Source organism: Geospiza fortis, unplaced genomic scaffold, assembly GCF_000277835.1.
Source record: "Geospiza fortis unplaced genomic scaffold, GeoFor_1.0 scaffold120, whole genome shotgun sequence".
NCBI lineage: Eukaryota > Metazoa > Chordata > Aves > Passeriformes > Thraupidae > Geospiza > Geospiza fortis.
Window position 1 is genome coordinate 3,357,558 of NW_005054364.1, and position 22,766 is coordinate 3,380,323.

Here is a 22,766-nt window from a genome sequence, read left to right on the forward strand (position 1 = left end):
GACTGGCTTAGGAGCTGTACCTTGCCCCTACAGCCATGAAGCTTCCACACTGCATGTAGTTCATGTAGACAGCCTCTACTCTGTGCAGAGACAACCACCTTCCTCTAAACTAGCCAAAGTATTTTTAACATGACTGAGCTGTGTGGACGTACTCATTGATTTTTCCGCCTGGATTCTGCATTTCCCATAAAAGAAAGTGGCCATATGCTCCAGATTTACTACCTACTGCTTGCTTCAAAACTGTGCTTCTGCAACCCACATTTATACAAAAAGGCACTTGAGGTGATGCAAATGTGAATCTGGTTCTTGTTAGTTTTTTGTGGATCAGGTCCTCTCAAAAGCAGCTTTGTACCTCTATCATTTCTATTAGACCATTTGTCATGTAGTCATTCAGTGAAAAATCATTAAGGGTAAATGAGGTTGCCACAGAAGGTTTTGGATGAAGTAAATACTGAAGAGACAGTCACTACATATCCCATATGCACTAGAACTTAACAAAATAATATTAATTGCTAATCAGCGATAATGAAGCTAATCTGTGAAAACTGAGGAACATGTTGTAGCAATGAGCTGAAAAACTGCTGGGACTTAGTCTTTCAACAAAGCCAGTCTTTCTCTTCTCCACCCAGCAACCAGAATCCATAGATATGCCCTGCACTGGATCTGTGTAAACTTTGCTATTGCAGTGCCTCCTCATCCTTGGGTCGCCTATTTGAGCAAGATGCAAGGCAAACATGACCTACTGCAAAAGGCTGAGTCTAAAAACAAGGAGCAACAGAGCAGCAAAGTAAAATATATATTCTTAAAACAGCAAGGGAAACAAGACAGCCACAAGACACCTGTGGCACAAATCTGCTTTCAACCCCTTTGTTCATTGGTTTCCTTCATGGAGAAATAGCTAGAAAAGTACTGGATAGGAGAAATAAAATTGTGAAAGCACTTTCTAAAAAAGGCTTTGCTGTCAGCACTAGTAAAAGGGAAAAAAAACAGCAGGTAAAATCTATAAAACAAGTCATATTCTGCTCCCTAAACAAAACCAGAAATGTTCCTGTGATGCTGGCACAGGACTGCAAAGCAATAGAGCAAACTGTGTGTACAGTACAATTGTAAAATGTCATACAATAACATTAAATCCTTCTTGTGACTTAAAATTTGTGAGCTAGAAAAAAATAAATCTTGGGAACAATGATTTGGAATAAATTTACATTTATTCAGATTAGAGAAAGCACCTGACTCAAATTCCATTTTGGGGTTTTTTGTGGTTATCAAAGATGTAGAGAGTTCAACAACTGAAGTTTTGTTAAGGTCAGACTTGCACAGAGTTGTTTGGAGCAGCTCCTCATTCCGGTTGGGCTATACAAGGAGAAGCTGACTACCCAACCAAGGAATCTGTATGCAGAGTATACTTCTGAGGCTTGAGATTATGTCATCCCACGTTTTCCTATACCCTGGAACACTGAGTCCCTAATCATGACTGACATTAATATGGTACAGAAAAGAAATCATAGTAATTCTAAAAGCAACACTTAGGTTTCAATTTCCCTAACCATACTGGCCAGATGACTGTTTAAAAAGAAAGTGAAGGCAGATATTTAAAGACTGACTTCATCCACTTCATTGCACTCTAGCTCTTTCTTTTACAGCATTTTAACAGAATTAAAATGACCCTTACATTACAGTTATTTTACTGAATAATGTATTCGGGACTGATATATTAAAATTCAGTAGTTTCAACTAGTGTTCAGTCTCCCTGGATGATAGCTATTTAGTATATCTGCAGAATCTGCAAATCCCCTTGTGTCCTTTCTGTTTTGTTCAGAGAAACACGTTGCTCATAATCCTTTGTTCCTTAACTTTCACTTAATTTTATACTGCAGAAATCTTTTGTGCTCCAGACTCCAAACTTGGTCTGGAATTTTTTGTCAGGGCTTCCACTGCTCCCTGTGCAGTAGGTATGTGTTGTGCATCACTAGATCCAATTTTTCCTTCCATCCCGCTAGGCTGACTCTGCTCTGCTCTCTCACCACTCAAGTACTGAGTTTCCCAAAGGTCCTTGCTGTGGTTTTATTTCGCTTCATCAGTCCCTTTTTCTGATTTATCCTGTCTCATTTGCTGTTTCTGTCCCTGCAGACAGCTGACTTGGTAGAAGTTCCAGAAGAAGGCAATAGCTCTGCAGGCACCCTTGACTTAAGCAGAAAACGCAGCAACAGCGGTGAGTGCCCCCTTGGGTGAAAAGGCCCGTGTACAGCCTATTTCAGAGAGGGGGTTATGGTATAGCCAGGTTTTAGCAGTGTTCTGGTTTCCAAAGAAGGAGGTGAGTTGGTGCAAAAAATTTGGGGAATACTTTTTGCCATTCAGATGAAATTGAAACCACCACTTTCCTTAACGTGGTGTGTCCAAAAGTGCAACTGGACAAGGTTCAGGTCCATTTCCTATCTCCTATATTTACTTCATGATCATGACTGTAGACTTAACATGCTTCACTACTTCCACATTGGCAAAGTGGAACCAAAAAAATACTTTCTTTTCCATATGTTTGATTTTTCCACATGATTTTGTATATCATAACCTCTTAGGGACAGAAAACAAATAATGAAAGATCTTTGTGTCTGGAAAATACACAACACAGTGAATTTTGATTATAATTGCATCTTCTCAGTACAACTGTAGTATGTACCAGTAATATTAATGACCCAATTCCTTTATTTGATTTGCAGTACAAAAGTAATGTTTTTTGCAGCATTTGTTTGATAGGATTTGAAAACCATCATAGCATCAAGAGTTTAGTAATGAAATCTCAGCCACCAAGAGTTGGTGTTTGTGACCATATTCTTGAATTCAGTCATGGTGGTGGAAGTCATACACAAAAGGAGTTGTTGCTCAACACAAATTCAGGCCCAAACCATCATGGCAACTTCTCTAGCAGCACCTGAAATCTGCTTTGCTGAATCTCACAAGATGTACAGAACAAAAACAAATCACACTGAGCATAACTTTTTTCCTTTGTGGTACCCCCAGTGCTCCTTACATACTGCTACCAATTCATGTAGGTGAAAGGACAGCTTTAGCTGTCTGTTCCTATATTATGCCACCTCCTTATTCCTTTCCTCCCCTCTTGGTCCTATCACCTCTCCTCACGGTGTTCTGTCATTTCCTTCCTCTCATTTTGTGAATATCTCATCCATATTACCTGATTTCTCCTGAAAATTTTGTTAAGTTTTCTGTCTTGCAAGCGCAAGTTGACCTGACCTGGTTAAAGATAGAGAATTCAGTCTGCACCACATTGTTTAATCCTGGCCACCTGAGATCGAACTGACCCTGTTTGAATGTTCAGATAACTTTTTATTTCTTTGCAAGTCAATAGTTTCATTTCTGAAACCCAAAGAAACTTTTTTTCTCTGAAATCTGTATTCACTGAATGCACAGAAAAGCATTCAAGGAACTTACTTAAAGAGATTAGTTTAAAAACTCAGCATGTGTCAAACCTCCAAATAACTTCCTCGGCACATTAACGATTCCTTTGATCAGCACTGGCTTTTTTACAATCCATCCTTTAGGGGCTCAGAGTATAAATTATGCATCAGTCACTCCAAAAATTTCTTCTTGGTAGATTTTTAATAAACTGCCTGCACTGTTTGCACAAGCTATGGAAATGGTAAAATCTTTCTCAGAATGTAAAAATCCCTGGTTTTTTCCTTTCTTTTATTTTTTTTATTTTTTTTTTTCTTTTTCTTTTTTTCTTTGTCTGCTGCTAGGGCAAACAAGTATGAAAATAGATGGATTTCTGTTGTGTGGAGATATGAACAACATACCTCTATGGCTTTCAGATTCAAGTGCCTCCTATTAACATCCAGAGACCACAAACTAAACATAGATTAAAAATATAAGTACATTCAAAATGTTTTTACAAAGTGACTCATGACTCCTTTTTCCTCAGTTGTCTACTGCCTCTTTATCAGGAAGTTCCACATTAATGCCTCAATGACTCAGGTCCATTCCTGTTGAGTTTGTGTTGTTGGTTTTTTTTTTTTTCCTATTAAAATACTGTTCTACAAATAAGTATTTGGGGAAAATGTACATTTGATGCTCTTTGGTAAAGGGTAACAGCAGAAAAGACAGCCCCCAGAAGAGTAAAAGGACCCAGCACATGCATGGCCATGTAATTTTCCCTGTAGAACTCCTATGACAACAACTTCAAGAGGAGATTCTTTTATTCAGGCCCTGGCATCAATCCCATGAAGCAAAGCTTCCCAGTTTATAACTGTGAGATGGCATACCTAATTTCCAGCCCTTCAACCTCCTCTAAGTCAGTTAGACTCTTTCATGCTGTGACCTACTATCTGTCCCAATAGCCAAAATGTACCTTAGGTGACATCTGTGACCCTGTTTTCAACAGTGATTTGAGCACTTTCCCCTTGAATCAAATATGGGATGTCCTCCCTGTAAACCCAGTTTTGAAGAGTGCTTCTCAGCCAATACAAGGACACAGTTCAGCCACCTCCCCATGTGCTGGGTCAGCTCCACAGTTCACGAGGCTGTACATTAGTAACTTGCTTTATTTTCTGTCACCAAACAGGAATTACTCCAGACAGGATGCTGAAATACTTTTACTTTGTCCAGTGAATGACTTTTTGCAAGTCCAAAAGGCTCCTGATTACCCAACTCAATACTGACCAGAACATCTTCAATTTGTCTCCTAACTCACGTTCCTCTGCACAGGAAAAGCAAAGCATAATGATTTGAGTAGGACTTAAATCCTGCCAAACTGTAATAGCAGCACTTTAAACCCCTTCATACAGGTGCCAGACATGCATGTACCCCTATATTAATGATGCAGTAAATTAGGTTTATTTCTAAGGTTTCCCTTCTCATACCTGTGGTAGTCTGCAGGGTCAGAGTCCCTTTGCAGCAGGACTTGGTGAGGAGCATATTGAGGCCTCAGGTCCACTGCAGTCAGGACAGCCAGACACAATTTGTGTTGACATTTTCATCTTAAGTGTGGCAGGTATCAGTTCACATGCTCCCTTCACATTCACGGATTGAACTTTATGACTACAACATTGTCTTACATTTTGTCAGAGATGTGTGTGCTCATGAATGCCTATCACTCTGTACCAAATCTTTCTTGTGCATGTTGTGGCTGCCGTTTCGCTTGTCTTTTATCTGTTACAAGAACACTGTCATGTTTTTCAATATCCGAGTACAACTCTCTACTATCAAAGAACCTTACTATTTCCCTCATAAAGTTTCTCCACAGACTCTGTTAGGTTGTCAACTACCATGTACACTAGTCCCACAAATATGTGTAAATGAAATAAAGGACAAGCAAGTGAAAAAACTGAGGAGAAAAATCCGGTGGATTTGTGTTTCCTGGACCTTTTTTCCCCCGAATGCATGTAACTATATGCCAGAGAAACAAAAAGAAAATGCCCCCAAGTTGCCTGCTACTACCACTTCGGAGATTGCCAAGTTGTTAGAGGTTACAAAGTCCAGCTTCTGCTCAAAACACCTACAGAAGTAAATGGTAGCGGAAGACACTGATGGTTCTAGCTACTCAAAGACTCCAGCAATTAAAAAATCATATTCAGGCTTTATCCAGAAGCAAGAAACACTGGACAATTCTTAAAATGTGAAGGGGGAATTCAGTCAAAAGGATAAAGCCACTATGTTTTTTCTAGGGAGATAACTGAGGTCAAGTATCAGTCAGCTCATGAATTAATTGCAATAGAGGGTAACTGATTACTTATCAGGTTTGTTAGGTGCTGTGACTGTTGTCTTATTCTATGAGTTCCTGATTTAGTAACTTAAAGGCAAATTTTTACATCTACAGGCCTGTGTCTGTAGTTTACCTACCCTGATTTGAAAACAATTCAGTTACCTCCTGTAAATTCAGAGAGAGAAGTAGTGTATCCAGTAGTAGTGTACTCCATGGACTAGTAAAGAGAGGGACCAAAGAAGGCTATCAAACACTTAGAGGCAGAGGTCAAAGAGGGAAAGGAAAAGGTTTTGCATACAAACTTTCCCAATATTGCTCATATATGATTATCAGCTTTTGCAGGTGCTTTAAAATGGAAATACTGCTTATGCTACACACGACAGTCCAGTACTGAATGTGAGAAAAAGCCTGCTGGGCTTTAAATACTAATGCACTTACAGTACCTGGGTTCTGTTCATAGTGCTGTACTTGTGTATATTCATCTGATCAAAATGGTTCATTTGTTATACCTGTAAATTCTGGAGGACACAGATTGTGTCATGTGCCAGTGGCATCTGTGGTTTTGTTGGGAGTGTAGAAGGGCTCAGAGGAGACCACAAGGAATCAAAGAAAATAAGGGAGAAAAGGAAGAGATTAACAAATCCAGGTGATCCTGTTTAGGTGAAGAGTCTTAAACTACCCCTAAAATGTCATATGTTTTCTTTATTTCAGTGTTTACATACTCTGAAAACGGCACAGAACACTTTGGAGAAGAACCAAAAAGTATACATTCCCCGGTATGAGCATAAATTTTGTGATGATGCAATGGTAATGGGAAGCCATCTAAAATTCTTGTTTTTATGGCAGTCTGATGGGTCACTGATATCTTACTGTCATGTTCTTACACCATTTCTGGCCGCTGGCCACAGCTGGAAGCAATACATGTTACTGGATGGCTTTTTGGTTTATTCTTTGTCATCACCTTATGTTTTTCTGCTTATTGTAAATTGATGTGGGAATGCAAAAGATCCAGTGTGCAGGCCATGTAATTACAATAGAACTCCCATCATGTAAAAATCACAGATTGGATTTTAAAAATAGTATTGGCTTTAGCTGCTTTTTCTTTTTTTTTCCCCCAGATTAAGAGTGGAAAAAGCAAGAAGAGAGAGTAAACAGTCTTCTCTGTTGAAAACACAACACAAAAACCTTTCACATATTAAAATCACTTTTAAAAAATTATTTTCCTGCTCTGAATTTGGGTCTGTGCACTGTACAATTCTAGTTCTGTCCATAATAAGAACTGTAAACTAGACACCTTCTATAATGCCAATAATACAATACTGGGCTCATAAGAGTTATCATATGTACTACTGAGAGAAAAAAGGGACACTCATTTTTGAGATCTTGTCCCAAAGAGCAGCCAGTGCAAATTTCTGCTTGTGTTCTTTGGAAGCCTGGAATTTGATCTTCGAGGTCAAATAATCTTCTTTCTAAATTAAGGTAGTTACTGCCTTAATGGCTTGCAATGTACCTGGGCCATAGTCCTCCAAGCTGTGAGAGCAGAGACATGATTCTGGATAATTTATTGTAAGATCAGGTTCTGGTTCCTCTGTCTGCAACAAAGCAAACCAAATTCCTTTACAGAGCACATATTTAAATTTTCTCTTTCTCTTTTTTTTCTAAAGGGACCATTTTATAAAAGCACGTTACAAATGAACACCTATGTTGCCTTGTACAAATTTGTACCACAAGAAAATGAAGACTTGGAGATGAGGTAAACTCAAAAATATTAGTTGATTTGACACATTTGCACTGATGGTCATATATGACTTTGGGGAAGGGAGGGTTTCTTCTGCCATTTTTAATATACATTTTTATAGATATAGCCATCAAGATACAAAGATGTTCTTACAGTTAAAAAGAGCAGATGACGAATTCCTTTGGCAAGGATACAATAGATTAAAAGTTTCAAAAACACTTATATCACTTTAGGAGCAAGATGGCTTTCAGCCATAAAGTGTTCTCTTGCTTTGTTTTCAATCAGAAGTTTTCAGCTAGGAATTCTCCACCACCTCTCATGATAATCCTAAAAATTTTACCAGACCTCTTTGATCCTCCCTCTTATTCAGTTGTGTCTGAAAAAAGAGAACAGTGCCCAGCTGCTGGATGGCAGTGTTTTCGGTGAAAACTTTGCAAAATAACCTTGTTAATTGCTATTTTAGCACTTACTTCCTCAGTTCTACATCAGTTCCTTTCATTAAAAGGTCTAATCCAAGCCCAGTGGAGGAAAAGGACAGCTTTTCTTTCACTGAAATTATTTTGTTCATGCTACTCACAATTTGCATGGTCTTGCTGGAGTTCTTATTTTGAAACATGTCACCTTTCTTCAAGGCATCCCTATATCAAAATAATCATGCATGTGCCACAGAATTTAGGGAATTGATAGAGAAATGTTCCTCTCCTCAGCATCTCCAACACTGAAAGCCTTTTTCCTGTTTCCATCTGTGCCTTCTCACTGCCCTGGAACTAAAGGGGGATTGTAACGCAGAAATTACAAGTTTTCCTATCATTCTGCTTTAATGACATTTCCTGATCATTATTTTAGGAATGTCTCTTCAGGAAATAATCACAGTACATGGCAACCTTTAGTGCAACTTGACAGCTTTTCTGCTTGAAAGATTCCACTTTTTATCCTGCTCTTTAGGAGTGTATTCCATCTTGTGCATTTTTTCATGACGTAGAAAATCTCTCAGCAAGCTTGCACTGGACTACCATCCTCATCCAGACACAGAAGTCCAGAAAACACATCAACCTTCAAAATCCTCCTGTTCCACATTTTAGGGGAAAAAGCAGCCTGTGGTCTGAAACATTTGCTTTCAGGGAACACCAGGCTCCTTCCAGGGATACCAGCTAGGATTTAGACTAGTGATACTCAACCACAGCAGCGCTGCTTGTCCCTTGGTCAGAAATTCAGTAATATATGTGTTAACATCATTCCATAATCTGGTAACGTTGTTTTGTTACTGCAGAGCCAGGCAGGATCCAACTCTGTTGCCTGAATTCCAATTTAGTGTAGCTGAGGTGCTGGAGGTGGGTTCAGCAGAGCAGTGTTGTCAAGCGCTGTTCTGGGAGCCCAGGCTGGAAACCATCCAGGCACTGATCAGCTTCATGATAACAAAAGCAAGTAGGAGGGGAAGGACCTGAGCTGAAAGGAAGAGTTAGGGCAGATTTCTGGAGTTCCCAGCTCATCTCGGAGAGGATACAGGGAGTGGCAGATTACTGCAGTGAAGATGTGTAGCCCTGATTTCAGCTGAAATTGGAATTTACCACAGCCTGGATTTCTTCCCTAACAGCGGGAGCAGTCAGTTGGATTTTCCAGTGCTCTGGCATAATTAAAGTAGGACATTGCAGTAATACACTTGTTCTAAGAGATGGCCTTACATTACAGGAGAGAATCCTAAAGACAAGCTACACTGTGCTTCAGACACTGGGGAGAATAGAATAGAATAGAATAGAATAGAATAGAATAGAATAGAATAGAATAGAATAATGGGAAGGGACCTGCAGGAGTCCCTGTAGGGGACTGTAGGTTCCACCCTGCAGGTGCCACCTTGCCACCTCCTGAAACCGTGATCACAGAGGTAGAGCAGACAACTCATCTTAAACTGCGATTTACAGAAGAAAAATATGACACCTGACTGATTTCAACTAGTAGTAAGAACCAAGTGGGTTATCCCCTATCAGAGATTAGCAGTCTAAATCTAGAGGGCAAGAATAACAGATGGGATTTCTATTTTGAATCCTTTTTGGAGATTAAAGACATCTATATTAGCTCTCTTCCAGGAAAAAGAAAATCAACAAAATCAACAGGCCTTCAACCTAAAATTCTCTGTGCTCAGGCAAGTGGTAGGGAGAGACTTTAGGTTCAGTTGCCATCTTTCTCTGACGGTCAAATAAATTTATATTTTCTGGGTTGTTTTCTAACAACCAGGCTGAAGAGTATGGGTTGGACAAGGCTCACTAAATCCTTCTTGTTGAAAGTGTTTTTCCTTTAAGTGTAAGGGTCGTGGTTGTCAAACCATAACAGAGGGCTTAAATGGTGTTGCCCCAGTCTATTCACTTTGAAGTTACAGGTTCCCTCAAAACCTATTTGAGTGTTTCATATTAACTGTAGTAAAAGATTCATATATTCTTTCCCACTGAAAAAAAATCTTTTACCACTGGGATACCAAGTTGTCAATTTTCTCTAGCTTCCTTCCTCACCCCAGTAACATTTAATTATTCCAAACACATTGAAACAGGTTCTTGAGGAGGGCTTGAACAAAATCCTGTTTCAGATTGCACAGTTACAAGACTAAATGCCTGTTTCTCCAGTTGTCAGCAGCAATGATAACCACTTGAAAAGTGGCCAAAGAGGCCCACCACTGACCATACCTCCAGCTGCATAGTGGACAGATCCATATTTTCTATGCATGCTCTGAAAGAGCCTGGTAAATTGGACCTGTTATCCACCATAACAGATGCCCCAGATGTGTTTGCAGGCTCTTGCGCTGATACATCAACAATACAGGGAGCCTAACAGGGAAAGTTGAATAATTAAGGATCAACAATTAATTTTATTAAGATCAAGAAATGTCTCTTATCCAGCAAACAGAGCTTTCTGGAGTTAATCCCTTGGGAAATGGTCTCCCACTTAATTTCTACAACACACCCCTATTATAAGTATGTAGGAATGTTGATGAAGTGCCACCAGTGGGGGGGAAAAGGTCAAATAACTGTTCAACTACCTGCACAAAATCAGCTTAGCAAATTTTGCTATTAGTGTTTCCAGCCAAATTATTCTCCTAGCTCTGCTTTGGAACTAGTCAGCTGGATGCTGATACTTAGCAATTACAGCTCAGCACCACACATTAGAAAGGTAAATATGTCCCATTCAAATCAAAAAGACATTCTTGGGCAGAATTATATCCCTGCTGACTAATTGCCTTTGTCAGTAAAATAGAACTATTTTCCTGCCACCTTCCTTCTGCAATCACAGCTTGAAAACACAGATGATGAAGAAGTGTGTCCCAACAGTGTGAAATGTCTTAAAATAAAGCAATAATGCCTTTAACAAAGAGGGATTGTATTTTAAACAGCTCCTTAATAAACAGGAAGAAAAACTTCCAGTTCATAGATGTCTCAAAATAAAGATCTAGCCCCAAGATACAGAGACTGTCTTTCTGCATTAACATGTGTGACTGAAGAAAACCTTGCCACCTTATTGGGTCTACCTTCAGTGAATGCTCAAAAAAAATAACCATGTAAGGACCACCTTCCTATTAGAAGGGAATTGTGAAAGCTGATTCAACATGACAATTATGTAAGATGTAAGTCATCTTACAGACTATTCCTCTTCTAATCACAGGCCAGGAGATATGATCACACTTCTGGAAGACTCTAATGAAGACTGGTGGAAGGTATGTGGTAATCAGTTTATATCCGTTTTCTTTCCAAAAGGAAAAATATCTTGTTTTCAATACTGAAATTCTATTAAAGCTTCTACCATTAACAGTCTTCTTCTATTAATATGTTTTCATAGGGGAGAATTGATGACAGAACTGGATATTTTCCTGCTAACTTTGTTCAGAGAGTGCAACAAAATGAGAAGATTTACAGGTGTATCAGGACATTCATTGGCTGCAAGGAACAGGGACAGATAACTCTGAAAGAGAACCAGGTAAGTTCCTCTGTGCTGGACCCTCACTGGACTCACTAGGTTATCCAGCATTCTTACCAATGACTGAAGGGAAAATTGTGCAACATGAGGACAGGCAGATTTTTTACTGCAATTTTAGAAGATTTATTATTTGAATGGTAACAGTGTCTAGTAGCCAGTTAAGAGCAGTGTTGGCCTTGTGCAAACACATATTTGATGCCCAACATAGCCTGAATTTTCAGTTTCACAGACATTCATAGTGGTGCTTTACGTATTTCTCATTCTCTTAGTGACTTCAGAGGGATGAACACAGAGTCTTAGCAGTAGACCTCATGTGCCAGAAAAATGATCTGGTTTTCTCCCCACTATTAGAGGTAATCTAATAAAAGAGAGTACCTCCCTCTCCAGATGCTAACTTACCTAAAGATCTAAACACAGCCCATTGTCTTTGCTTCAACAGGAAGAGAGTTAAGACAGCATGACACAAAGCTGTAAATCCTAAATGTGACACTTGTTCTCCAGTTGCAAGGTATATTTAATCCTTTTTTTGTGTGTGTCACCACTTAAATACCCTCTCTACAGGCTGTAATTTATTTTAAGCTTTAAGTGCTCCTGTGAGCTTAAGTACTACATACAGTGAGGACTTGCAGGGTCCATACACCCAGGTGTATTTTCAGCAGCTCCTTCTATTTTGTGTCCTTCAGATGGGTCCACTAGGCACAAGCCATGACCCAAAGCCTGCATTAAGGGACAGGTTTGTGGCATATGCTCATCTAATTAGGATGATGACATACTAAGGGTACACACAGCTTGAGTTCTCTGAAAGCTGGATGCGATAGAAAGGTAGATTTTCTCACTGCGCCTTGCAAAGCGCTTTCCTGTGGCAACTGTGTCACATCACCAGAAATGGTTTGCTTTATAACCTGAACAGCCACTGATTTTAATAAAGCAGAGAAGAAGTCAAGACCAGTGTGGACTTGAGGGCTGTCAGTTTTTCCATACAGAACTTCTTTAATGCTTCACTGCACTGGTGGATAAGATTAACTTACAGCTTGGCTGCTGCTGATTTGTGGGCATAGCAAAACATAAAAGTGCAAACACTCCTTGGGTGCACACAAATTTTTAAGGAAAGCACAGAAATACAGTGACCAGAATATATTTTAGCTGCCCCTGTACACATAGTACATTGGGCAGCTCTGCAGTTTCTAGAAAGAAAGTTCTTACATTCTTTTTACCCAACATCTCTTTTAATTTTTTTCTGTCTGTGCACACAGAAAAAAAGAAATATTAGCAGAGCAGAACAAGAGCATTTGGAGGCTTTATGTTCTAAAATAAGCAATACACAAGGACAAAGGTAGGAAGTGGTAGTGTTGGAACATGGCAGGCCAGCATGAGGGAATGGTCAAGATCTGTGTCACTTCTCATTAGTGGGTGTACCAGATCATGTCTGTCAGCATGGCTGCTGCTGCAAGCAGTGAGAGCCCAGTTACTTCCCTCAGTTCTCACAAAACCTCAGTTTCCAAGTGGGCAGCTCTGGCAGCTTCATCTAAACACAAGGACCATCCTATTGTCCCTATTTCATAATAGCATCACAAAGGGAGCTTGGAGTCAGGGTGCCTCATCCTCTCTGGCAAGGCAGGAGGCAAAGAAAGGGATGAATCAATCCTGTCCCCCTACTACCTCCTTTCCTTAAAAAATTTTCAGCTCTATCTCAAGCCCACACAAATGCTGAGGCTGAATATGAATGCTGTCTGCTGCTTGCTCCATGTGGGAGAGGTTTCAGAGGATGAAAGAAATAAATATTTGTTGTGAAACAGGGGGCAGAGATCAGACTGCACAAACACATGAATGCAGAGACATGAGAGGAAAGGAGCATAGCAAACAGATCCTGCTTCTCTCTCACACAAATTATGCAAAAGAAGGACATTTAAGTAGCTTGAAGGCCATTTTGAGTAATTTCCAAGTGGGACAGCCCCAGTGAGGCCATGGACACTTATCTGCTTCCTGCTTCCCTCCATACTGGGGACAATGTTTTATATTTTTTTATAAAAAACAGTTCTGTCTTCACTGTGAAAACTCTTATTGTAAAAAACATTTTAACTGATATTGAGAATTTTTTACTTTAAAATTTTATTTTATATTTCGTGAGTCAAATTTCCTTTCTTCTTTCTTCAGCCTTCTTTCATTTCTCTTATTTTGTGTCCTTTATTTCTCCATTGTTTTACACGTGAAGCAGAGAGAGAGGTGCAGTAGGAGAAGGCATGGCAAAAACAAAGTCATCTGAATGGGACTTCTGGGAAAACATAGGCAGAATTTTTTTGTCTTTTGGTCTGTTGGGAATTTCTGGGGAATGTCAGCAGCCATGTTACCTTTCTCCGGGCACAGTGTTCAGACTGCTGTGAATGCAATACATGTGCTATGTGCAAAGCACTGACTTCTTCCAGATTAGCAAGCAGGGGAGATTATTCATCACTACTTATTCCTGTCAAGTCTCACTTTAGCTAGAAAAACTCATTAACTGGTCTAATAAATTCCTGCTACTATAGGATGGCAAAGTTACCTCACTGAGTCACTTTCCATGTGGTCTAACAAGAGCACAGAACCATTGACACCTTCTGACAATGAAAGCAAGGATGATACGCTAACAGAAAAACTGATCCTGTGAGAATATGAATTTTCTTCATATTGCTTGATACCTCCCATGGTTTATTCTTCAGGTCTCTGTCCTCTCATGCCTTATATGAATTTTTCTGGGTAAAGAGTCTGCTCTTGTAAGGCAAAAGGCAATCAATTCATATCAACAAAGCTACATGGCTACCCTAAGAAAAGCCATTTTAGGATACAAGCAGAGATACTTTCAAAGTTTGAGGCACGGTGAGTGATACTTTTTCTGGAATCATTTGGCAGTTTCATGCCTTGGAAATAACATTTGGAGTTTCAGCTTCATGCAAACCTTTCTGGCAAAGCCAATTTTCAGGGAGAGGGCTGAAGAATAGCCACAGTTTGTTCACTCATCTTGAGCAATATGCACAAGCTAATCTTCACAAAGGATCCCTTGAAAATTTCACTATGCAATATGAAACCTAGGCTGGAGGATAAAAAGTGTACTGCTTCAGAGATGCCAGCATCTTGGAATTTAAGGTTCATTGGCAGATTTTTTGAGTTTAAAACCGGTTCAGAAAATGACTGGACGCCATCAGGCTCAATCAGGGATCTGTAGGACACAGGCAGACATAGCCCCTGACATCACTAAATCAAGATTATCAATAAGGAAACCAAACCTGACCAATTTCGGTGGCTTTTCACACTTTCAAGCTGTTCTCACAAGCAATATGAACTGCATAATTTCCAACTCTGACTGATTGTATCATCACTTGTATATATATGTAATATTTTCTCCAGCCTGTAACTTCTGCTGTAGACTACCCAAATTCATTACCAAACATTATACAAATACTTCTTCACATGACAACAGGCTCTGATTTGACCTATGCTCACAAAAGAAAAAAAAATCTAATATATCATCAATATTTGGAAAAGTATCTCTTAAAATGCCTTTAAGGTATTTGAAGATCCTTATTCTTTTAAGAAGTCAAAATAATCTGCTGTTTGAATGTCTGTTTTTACCTTGAAAAAGATCCTACTCACACCTTTTCCTGGCTGCCTCTGACACCTACAGTCACACTAACACAAATTAGAGCTGGGCTTTTTGTATTTAAATAACAACAATTGATTTTAAATTGTGGAAGTGATCTTGGGCAACAGAAATTACCCCAAATCGTGACATTTGTAACAAAATGGGAATCAGAAGTTCTTTGCCTCATCCAGAATGCGCTGTGAGTTTACATAGAAGTCAGTGCAACATTTTGTGACGGGCGTTTTACAAATCTCTCATATCCACAAGGCTGGGCTTAACAAGGCAGGATTGGAGGAGAGGTCTAGAAACCTAGGAAATCCACCTCTCTCAGGTCTTCTGATTAGCCTGGATGCTTTGTTGCTACCTGGCTTTTCACCTCATTTCCTAGGAGTTACTTTATGTCCCCATATTTTTGTGATGCTGTAAAAGAAGCTGAGCTTCTAAGAGCATGACTCAGCTGCCTTTGAAAATGTTTCGTCACAGTGACTTATGCATTCAAATTAGATCGCTTAAAAGGCAAACTGACAACTGAAAGTGATGTTGCAGTTCTTCATGCGCTCCCCAGCTGTAAGTGCTGCAGCTCACAGCTAGACTGAAAGGGAACAGGGTTGTTTTCCAGCTCTCTCTGATTTGCATTGACATCAGTCTTGCTGAGAAGGGATGGCTGTCCCCATTCAAGGGATGCTGAGTGGCACAAAAGATTTGCAAGAGTCCAAAACAAGGGCACAGACTATCCAGTCCAGTCCAGGTCTTCTTTAAAACCTTCAGTGATACAGGTAAAACAAAACAGTGTTCTTGGTCCAAAAGTTAGTGAGACAACTGATATAAAACCCTTCATCATCATTTGCACTATGACTCTATGGGTATGGAAACTGAACTGCCCAGCATTTCCGTCCCAAGGCTCACACAGGCAAGGACCTTGGTGCACTGGCAGCAGCAGATATAGAAGCTCACAATGTCCCTGTGCTGTCACTCTTGCAAACAGAAGACTTGAACTTGCAGACCTCTTGACCTGGCATTCTCTATGGGCTCCACTACAGCTCTTGAAACTATACTGCCCTCATAAGCAAAGTCCTACTTCATCAGAACTGGTCTGTGGCTGTCACATGGGTTAATTATGTGGAAGAAAGAAGCAAAAAGCTGCAGCAATTTCAAAATTACCCCCAAAGAGAACTGGCCATTTAAGCCTGAATTCAAAGCACAGGATTTAGAAGAACAGGAATGACCGTGCAGGTCAAAGGACAATTTCCTAATTGCTTATCTCCCCCACCTGCTCAGGGCTGACTGACAGACAAAAAATTCTCAGGGCAGCTGTTGACGAGCTCAGACAACAGTCACAATCTGAATGTTTGGGGGTTTTTTTACTAATTTTTTTAAGATAATGAGATGAAAGAATGAGGAAGTAACTTTATGATAATAGATCCCACTTTCAGATAATTCTGAAGATAACTTTTTGAGTGAGAAATAGCCTGAGATGTGGTTTCTTATCATGTGGCTTACTCCACTACTAATCTCTTGAGCCAGAGTGCTGGGGAAAATCCCAACCAACCTCCTTTGTGTTCCTACCAAATTCACTGGAGAGTGGTTTCTGTGGCTCACTTTTGTAGTCAGGCCAGCAGCTTGCCACCCAAAACATGCCAGCCCGAGTAGCTGCCATTTGAAGCAGTTTCCAGCTTAATTCAGAAAACCATGACCACCTGTGGCACCTCGTGCCTTCACAATCATCATCTTTGCCATCTCTCATCAAGGCTAATCCTCAACAACAGCTGATCCATCAATTGAAATCCAAAACTCTGGATGCTACCGTGTCCTCATCGGGATTACTCTGAATTTACACTTATGTAAGAAAATCAAGAGCCAAATCTCCAGGCTGCAACTTGTGAGTGAAATCCTTGGCAGCATACATAAAAGGGGACGAGAGAAAAAGTGGCCATAGATGGTATTTTATTCAGTCTTCTCTGAAAAGTGCAGAATTTGGAGCAGCTCCAGGGCTTTGCAAAGTTCCAGCAGCTGTCACAGACCCAGAAGACCTCCTGAGTTGCATAGGATTATGAAAGTGTGACATTTTGTGGCCGAGCTTATTCTGCTCTGAACTCTAACCTTCCTTGGAAAGTAGTGAGAAAAAACTCTGCCATCTGGGGTCTGGCACATGCAAGGCTTAGTGTCTTAGTATGAGAGAATTTCAGCTGGAATTTGGGAGAATTCAGATCTGTGTATTGGTATGTAGAGTGAGAGTTCTCACATAAAGGCATTGTACACCTCATGCCCGGTGAAGATCTAAAGTTACCGCTGTAGCAGAGGGCACACTGATACCAAGGGGCACTCAAACGAGCAACAAAAAAAAACCTCCACTTTAAAAAGAAGAAATCTGCCATATTTTTCTCTCCAAAAACAAAGAAAAACAGTGTTCAGAAAACAGTATTTTTCTTTTGTCCACAAATGATTCTGCTGACAATACAAGACAACAGGGCAAACCACTCTGTTCTTGCAATATGTTCTGCACAGCACCAGAGAGGTTAAGCAAAAAAATGCACCAGGCTTAGTGAGCAATGTACATCTACTGGAGATGTGATAATTTTGGGGATCCTATCAGAAAGCTAGAAGTCTTGTAGACATCTTCAGTCAGGAGAAAAATGCAATGATGTAGTGAATCACTCCTTTTAACCACGCAGCTTTAGTTATGGGGAAGATGCAAAGGCTCATGGCAGTAGGGATCAACTGAAAAGGGGAACTTTTCAACTAATGTTCCTTCCCACACTTGGATAGTCTTCCATACTTGGCCATCCTTAGTCTTGTGCTTCTTTGCAGGCTTTTTCTCTCATTGTTTCTTTCTCAGAGACAGAGACCAACATATAGCAGTAGTTAGAAACACATTTCAATGTCCGTGTGCTTTGCACTCTCTGTTTTGAATGGTGATGGGACTGCAGAAGAAGCAGATGCTGTGCTGGGGATTCATATCATAAATGAGCTTGGCTGTTTTGCAACAGAACCTAAACTAGACAGCATCAATTCTAGACCTCTCCCACGCTTTCCATGTGATTTAGCCCAAACAACAATACATTATTCTTTCTAATTGCATGTCAGCCCCGTTGGTGTGCTCAGTCATTTTGCCCCAGGGATCCAATTCCATTAGTGTTGAGTAGGCAGGTTAAGTAAGAAAATTAATGAGTCCATTTTCTTTCCAAAACTTTGTCTGCAGGTACAGAGATCCACCTACCTACTTCCAAATACTAGAGGTAGTAAATATGAAGCAGCTTCACCACCTTCTTATAACTTTTCATTTCCTTCTGGCAGCACCAGCGCTGCTAGTAAATTTTATGCAACAACAGGACAAGCTGGCCTAGAATTCAGACGTGGTATTTAGGTGTCACCCATAATAGTCATGCTGAAATGGATTTATCCAGGAATACTTTAGAGCTATTTTTGTTCGTTTCATATCCTGTGAATTATTGTAAATAAACATTTGAAATACTTATCAGACAGAGATGAGTGTTAGTCCAGATAGAGGGCTGGCACTGACATCATGAGAAATCAGTGTGTGGAGTGGTCTCAATAGGACTGTCAGTTTTCCAGCTATATTTTAACTTTGTTTGACTAGTAGGAAATATATAGTTCTCTGGCACAGATATTTGAAAACAAGTCTTTATTTGGTGTGGTGCTGTGCCCAGTCTAATGTGCCTGTGCCACTAGGCTTTCAAATGGCTCAGCCATTACCAGATGTTTCAAGAAGGGCCTTAAAGTGGAAATGCCTGAGATGAGAAAGGTCAGGAGGAAATGAAAGCCTTTATCACAGTGTAATATTTGTGCTGTTATAAAGACCGCATGATTTCACAACTGCTTCCCTATGGAGCAGCTGTTATGGAAACACTCTCAAAGAGCTGGAGTCGGGTTACACATTTTGGTATCCAAAACAGGCATCTGCAGGTGTGAGGGCTGCGTAAATATCATAATCCACTGCTTGTCTCTGAGGCTCCTTTAACATGCAAAAGCATATATGTTTGCATTCAAGTCAGGTGCTACAAGGACCCAGGATTACTTTTCACCATTAGGTGCTGAGGGAGCTCATGATCTGAAATATCTATTTTTCTCATACACAGACAACTTAGCGTGATCATTACAGTAGGCTGAAGTCAACATTCAAGTTTCAAAATCTTTTATCCATCACAAAGTCCTTAACAATTTTGATATCTCTCATGCTTATGTGGCACTTCAGGAAGATAGGGGAAAGGTAAGTCTCTAAATATGTGAGTTTGAGATTCTTATCAAAGCAGTGAGAGTCCAACAGGGATTGTTCTACTTATAGAAGTAACTAGCAGGATGTCTAACCTACCTGATATATACCCTGGAATAATTTGCCTCTTTGATCATGGAAAAGAGTTTAACATTTTGATACCTTTTTTGTATTCAGATTTGTGTGACTTCTGAAAAGGAACACGATGGCTTTATCAAGGTATACAGCGGGAAGAAGAAAGGCTTTGTCCCCATAGACGTCTTAGAAAACATCTGATTCCAACAGCCCACTCCCTGCAGTGGGAGCCCTTTGTTGGCAATGCCTGTCTGCCTCATCTCACACTGTGTCAACCCAGATGGGCTGTCTTGCAGATGTTCAGGGAAATAGTGAGAAAACTGCAACAACATGAAGAAAAAGACATTTAGACTGCCACAGCAACACAAAAAATATGAAAAGTTGAATGTTTGAAAGAAAATGTAGTCAGAAGCCACCAGGGAAATGAGAGGCCCTTGGATTGTAACAGGAATAAGGTAAGGGAGGGAGGAGAACAAAGCCTGGGCTGATTTCTGGCGCAAGATGGCTGCTGCAACCCTGACAGAGACAGACAGCTTGTTCTGAAGGACTAAAGTAGCGTCCTGTTCTTGTGTCTTAGAAAACTGTTGGACTGCTTTCTTGTTTGAAGTGTGTATTTTGGGGGTGGGGGGAAAATGCTGTTCAAACTGTCCTCGTACTACAGTCCAATGCTTGTAGTAGAGTGTGGCTGTGGTTCTACAGATTTGTCCCCAATACAACCCGAGTTTCAGCGTTCAGTCCTGGTGTTTAGTCTCATAACAAATCAGTTTGGAGACACTGTGTGAATGTCAGTTTGAGATATGCACTGTGCCCTGGAAGCTGGCAACTTTCTCTTTCTGTGCAATCTTCCCATAGGAAAGAGTAGCAAATTTGTGTGTCCTTTGTTTTCTCTGTATATGAACAAAAGCTCTCAGCGTATGTTGGGTGTGTGTTGGCTGCTCTCATAGGTCACAAAAATAGCTGGTCCTTGGATTCACAAGCCTGCTTGGAAGCATCGCTCTGTGTTTCCTTCACCCTGATCTGGTGACACAGAAAATGGGTAAAATGTTGGGAGATAGCCACAGGCTTGAAACATTTTATATTTTTCTGTGTTTATTGCACTTAAAACATTTTATATATTAATCCTATTTATAAAAAAATTAAACAGTTATATAACACACTGGAAGGCTGAAAATGTTAGGAAAGGACAGGCTGCCCACAGGACTGAAGTCTGTAATTATCAAAATGCAGAACTTGTGGCAGAAAGGCACTGAGTGTCTTGGTGGTGTGCTCACACTCCAAAGCTCTCTTCTCCATTTGCTAAATAGAAGTTTTGCAGATTCAGCAGTAAATACACCAACATAAATTTTTCCTTGGCATAAACCACCATGATCATCCCTTGAGTCTTTTCCATGCTAGTGAGACTGTGCAGACATCCCTGTTTTGTTCATATAAGCCTCCATCTTCAAATGTGTTCTGGGCACAGGAACCTTTCAGGGAGTGGTCTGTGGGACCGGTGAGTCTTGACTAAATTACACAAGTCAGTCAGTGCCAATTCTATTGTAGAGCAGGGGCCTATGATATTTGAAGACAGGGAACCTAATTTCCAAGTATTTAATTGGATGCAATTGCACCAAATACACTTAAACAGCTTAGCATGTATTATGACATAGAGATTAAGCCCTATCCTAAAGCTCCCTGCTGAATTCATGCCTTCTTTGGCTCGCTTGAAACTAAATGCCTGTCTTTTCTGTGACTAACTGCAAATTGGTGTCCTAAATCCTGCTGCTGCATGCCAGGCTAGTATAGGCCTTTGCAAAGTTGATGCTCTTTCTAAAAACAGCAGCTGCTGATCCTGTTCCCATGTATTGAGTCAGGTTGAAGCTGTGTTGCATTGCCCAGGTCTCAGTAGCTGAGTTGCCCTATTTGAATTGCTGATCTTGTTCAAAGCCTTATAAATCCAGGTGAACTCTACACTTGACCAGAAGTTCTCAGAGCAGATTGGTCTTCAGTCTCAGAGACATATTTTGCTGCTCTTATGCATCCTTTTATTGCAGAGGAAATTGCAGGGCTGCCAGCTGCTGAAACACGGCCCTTGATAATGCAACCGGTCCATACTGATTATTAACAAACTCATGGCTGATCAAAGGTATCTGATTTCATACCTTCTGTGGGAATATCAGCAGGGTTATTTTTTCCACTTCAAACAACATTTGCTCAGTTTATTTTCTTAAACAACCTGTAAACTCAGTGGGGGAGGATTCTGATAATCCTTAAGGATCAAGAGGAAAAGCAGTAAAGACATATTAATCCAGTCTGCTTAGTAAGATTATTTTATATATATATATTCACCCATTCAAAGGAAAAACTCAAATGTTTGTTACAGCTGAAATATTTGCTACTTTTGATCAGGCCTGTCAAGTGGAGAAAAGGAAATTTGTATTAATCTATACATATGTGCTATTGTTTACATGATTGTGTCATACTGTGATTCCCCCTTTTTCAGTCTTCTATGACTTTGATTTATCCCTACAATGTGCATCATACTATTCAAAGAATTATATTAATATTACCTACAAATCACAATGGCCTTTAATCAATGTCGGTTTTATTCCTTTTGATACTGAGCAATAAATAATAAAGTGACTGAGTAAAAACAAAACAGGCCTTATGTGGACTGCATTACATCTGAGAAACTATTGCTTCTGAACCAAAGCTTTCATGTTTATCTTTTCTTTGTGTTTTTGGTTGCTTGCTCGCTTGCTTGCTTTTGTCTTTTTACTGGACTTTTGCTGCCATTCAATATGTAGATGTAATTTATGCCTAATTTAGCAAGAAGCACATATCATACATGAGTCTTACTTTAAGCATGTGATTCATTGGCTATTTCCATGCTTAAAGTTGAAGTACTTTGCTAAATTAAGGTCATTTTACTCAAATTTGTTTTGGATGCCTTACTCTTAATCCAGACAAGTATGTCATCACTTTTTTACTACCATATGCAGTTTGCAATAGGTATCGTGTTAGCAAGCATTTAAAATCAGACAGAAGATGGAATGGATTTTATCCGACATATGTTAAGAAAAACTGAATTTTAGGAGATAAATGCTGCTCAGATTTAATTTAATATTCTGCTTAATAAAGACTATGTGATGGTTGGAAGGAGAATAGAAGTGTATGTGTCTTGGCTTTTTTGCATCAGACTACGGAATTTTCAGTTACCCAACTTGAAGCACAGTCACTAAACCCATCAGCAACAGATGTTACTGAGCTTTTCCATTTAAAATTTACAGCACTTGCACTTGCCACATTTAGCAAACCATTTCTAATGTATTTCTGCAATGTATGTAACGTGTGGACTCAGAGGGAAGTTTTGTGGTGGGGCCACCCTGAACACTAGTTTCTGGCATATCAGAAAGTAGTTTTAGCCATTCAACTTCTCATGACAGCATAA

The 22,766-nt window shown here is 39.9% G+C and overlaps 1 protein-coding gene across 1 annotated transcript in view; it reads left to right on the forward strand.

Moving 5' to 3' along the window:
• Nucleotides 1-22,480, forward strand: part of STAC (SH3 and cysteine rich domain) — a 72,054-nt gene extending 49,574 nt beyond the window's left edge. Inside the window, exons 6-11 of the mRNA XM_031059628.1 lie at nucleotides 2,131-2,212; nucleotides 6,428-6,492; nucleotides 7,381-7,469; nucleotides 11,103-11,154; nucleotides 11,277-11,414; nucleotides 19,439-22,480. Coding sequence (XP_030915488.1) covers nucleotides 2,131-2,212; nucleotides 6,428-6,492; nucleotides 7,381-7,469; nucleotides 11,103-11,154; nucleotides 11,277-11,414; nucleotides 19,439-19,537 — 525 coding nt within the window. The 3' untranslated portion in view covers nucleotides 19,538-22,480. The remainder of the gene's footprint in view (nucleotides 1-2,130; nucleotides 2,213-6,427; nucleotides 6,493-7,380; nucleotides 7,470-11,102; nucleotides 11,155-11,276; nucleotides 11,415-19,438) is intronic.
• Nucleotides 22,481-22,766: the final 286 nt, after the last annotated feature.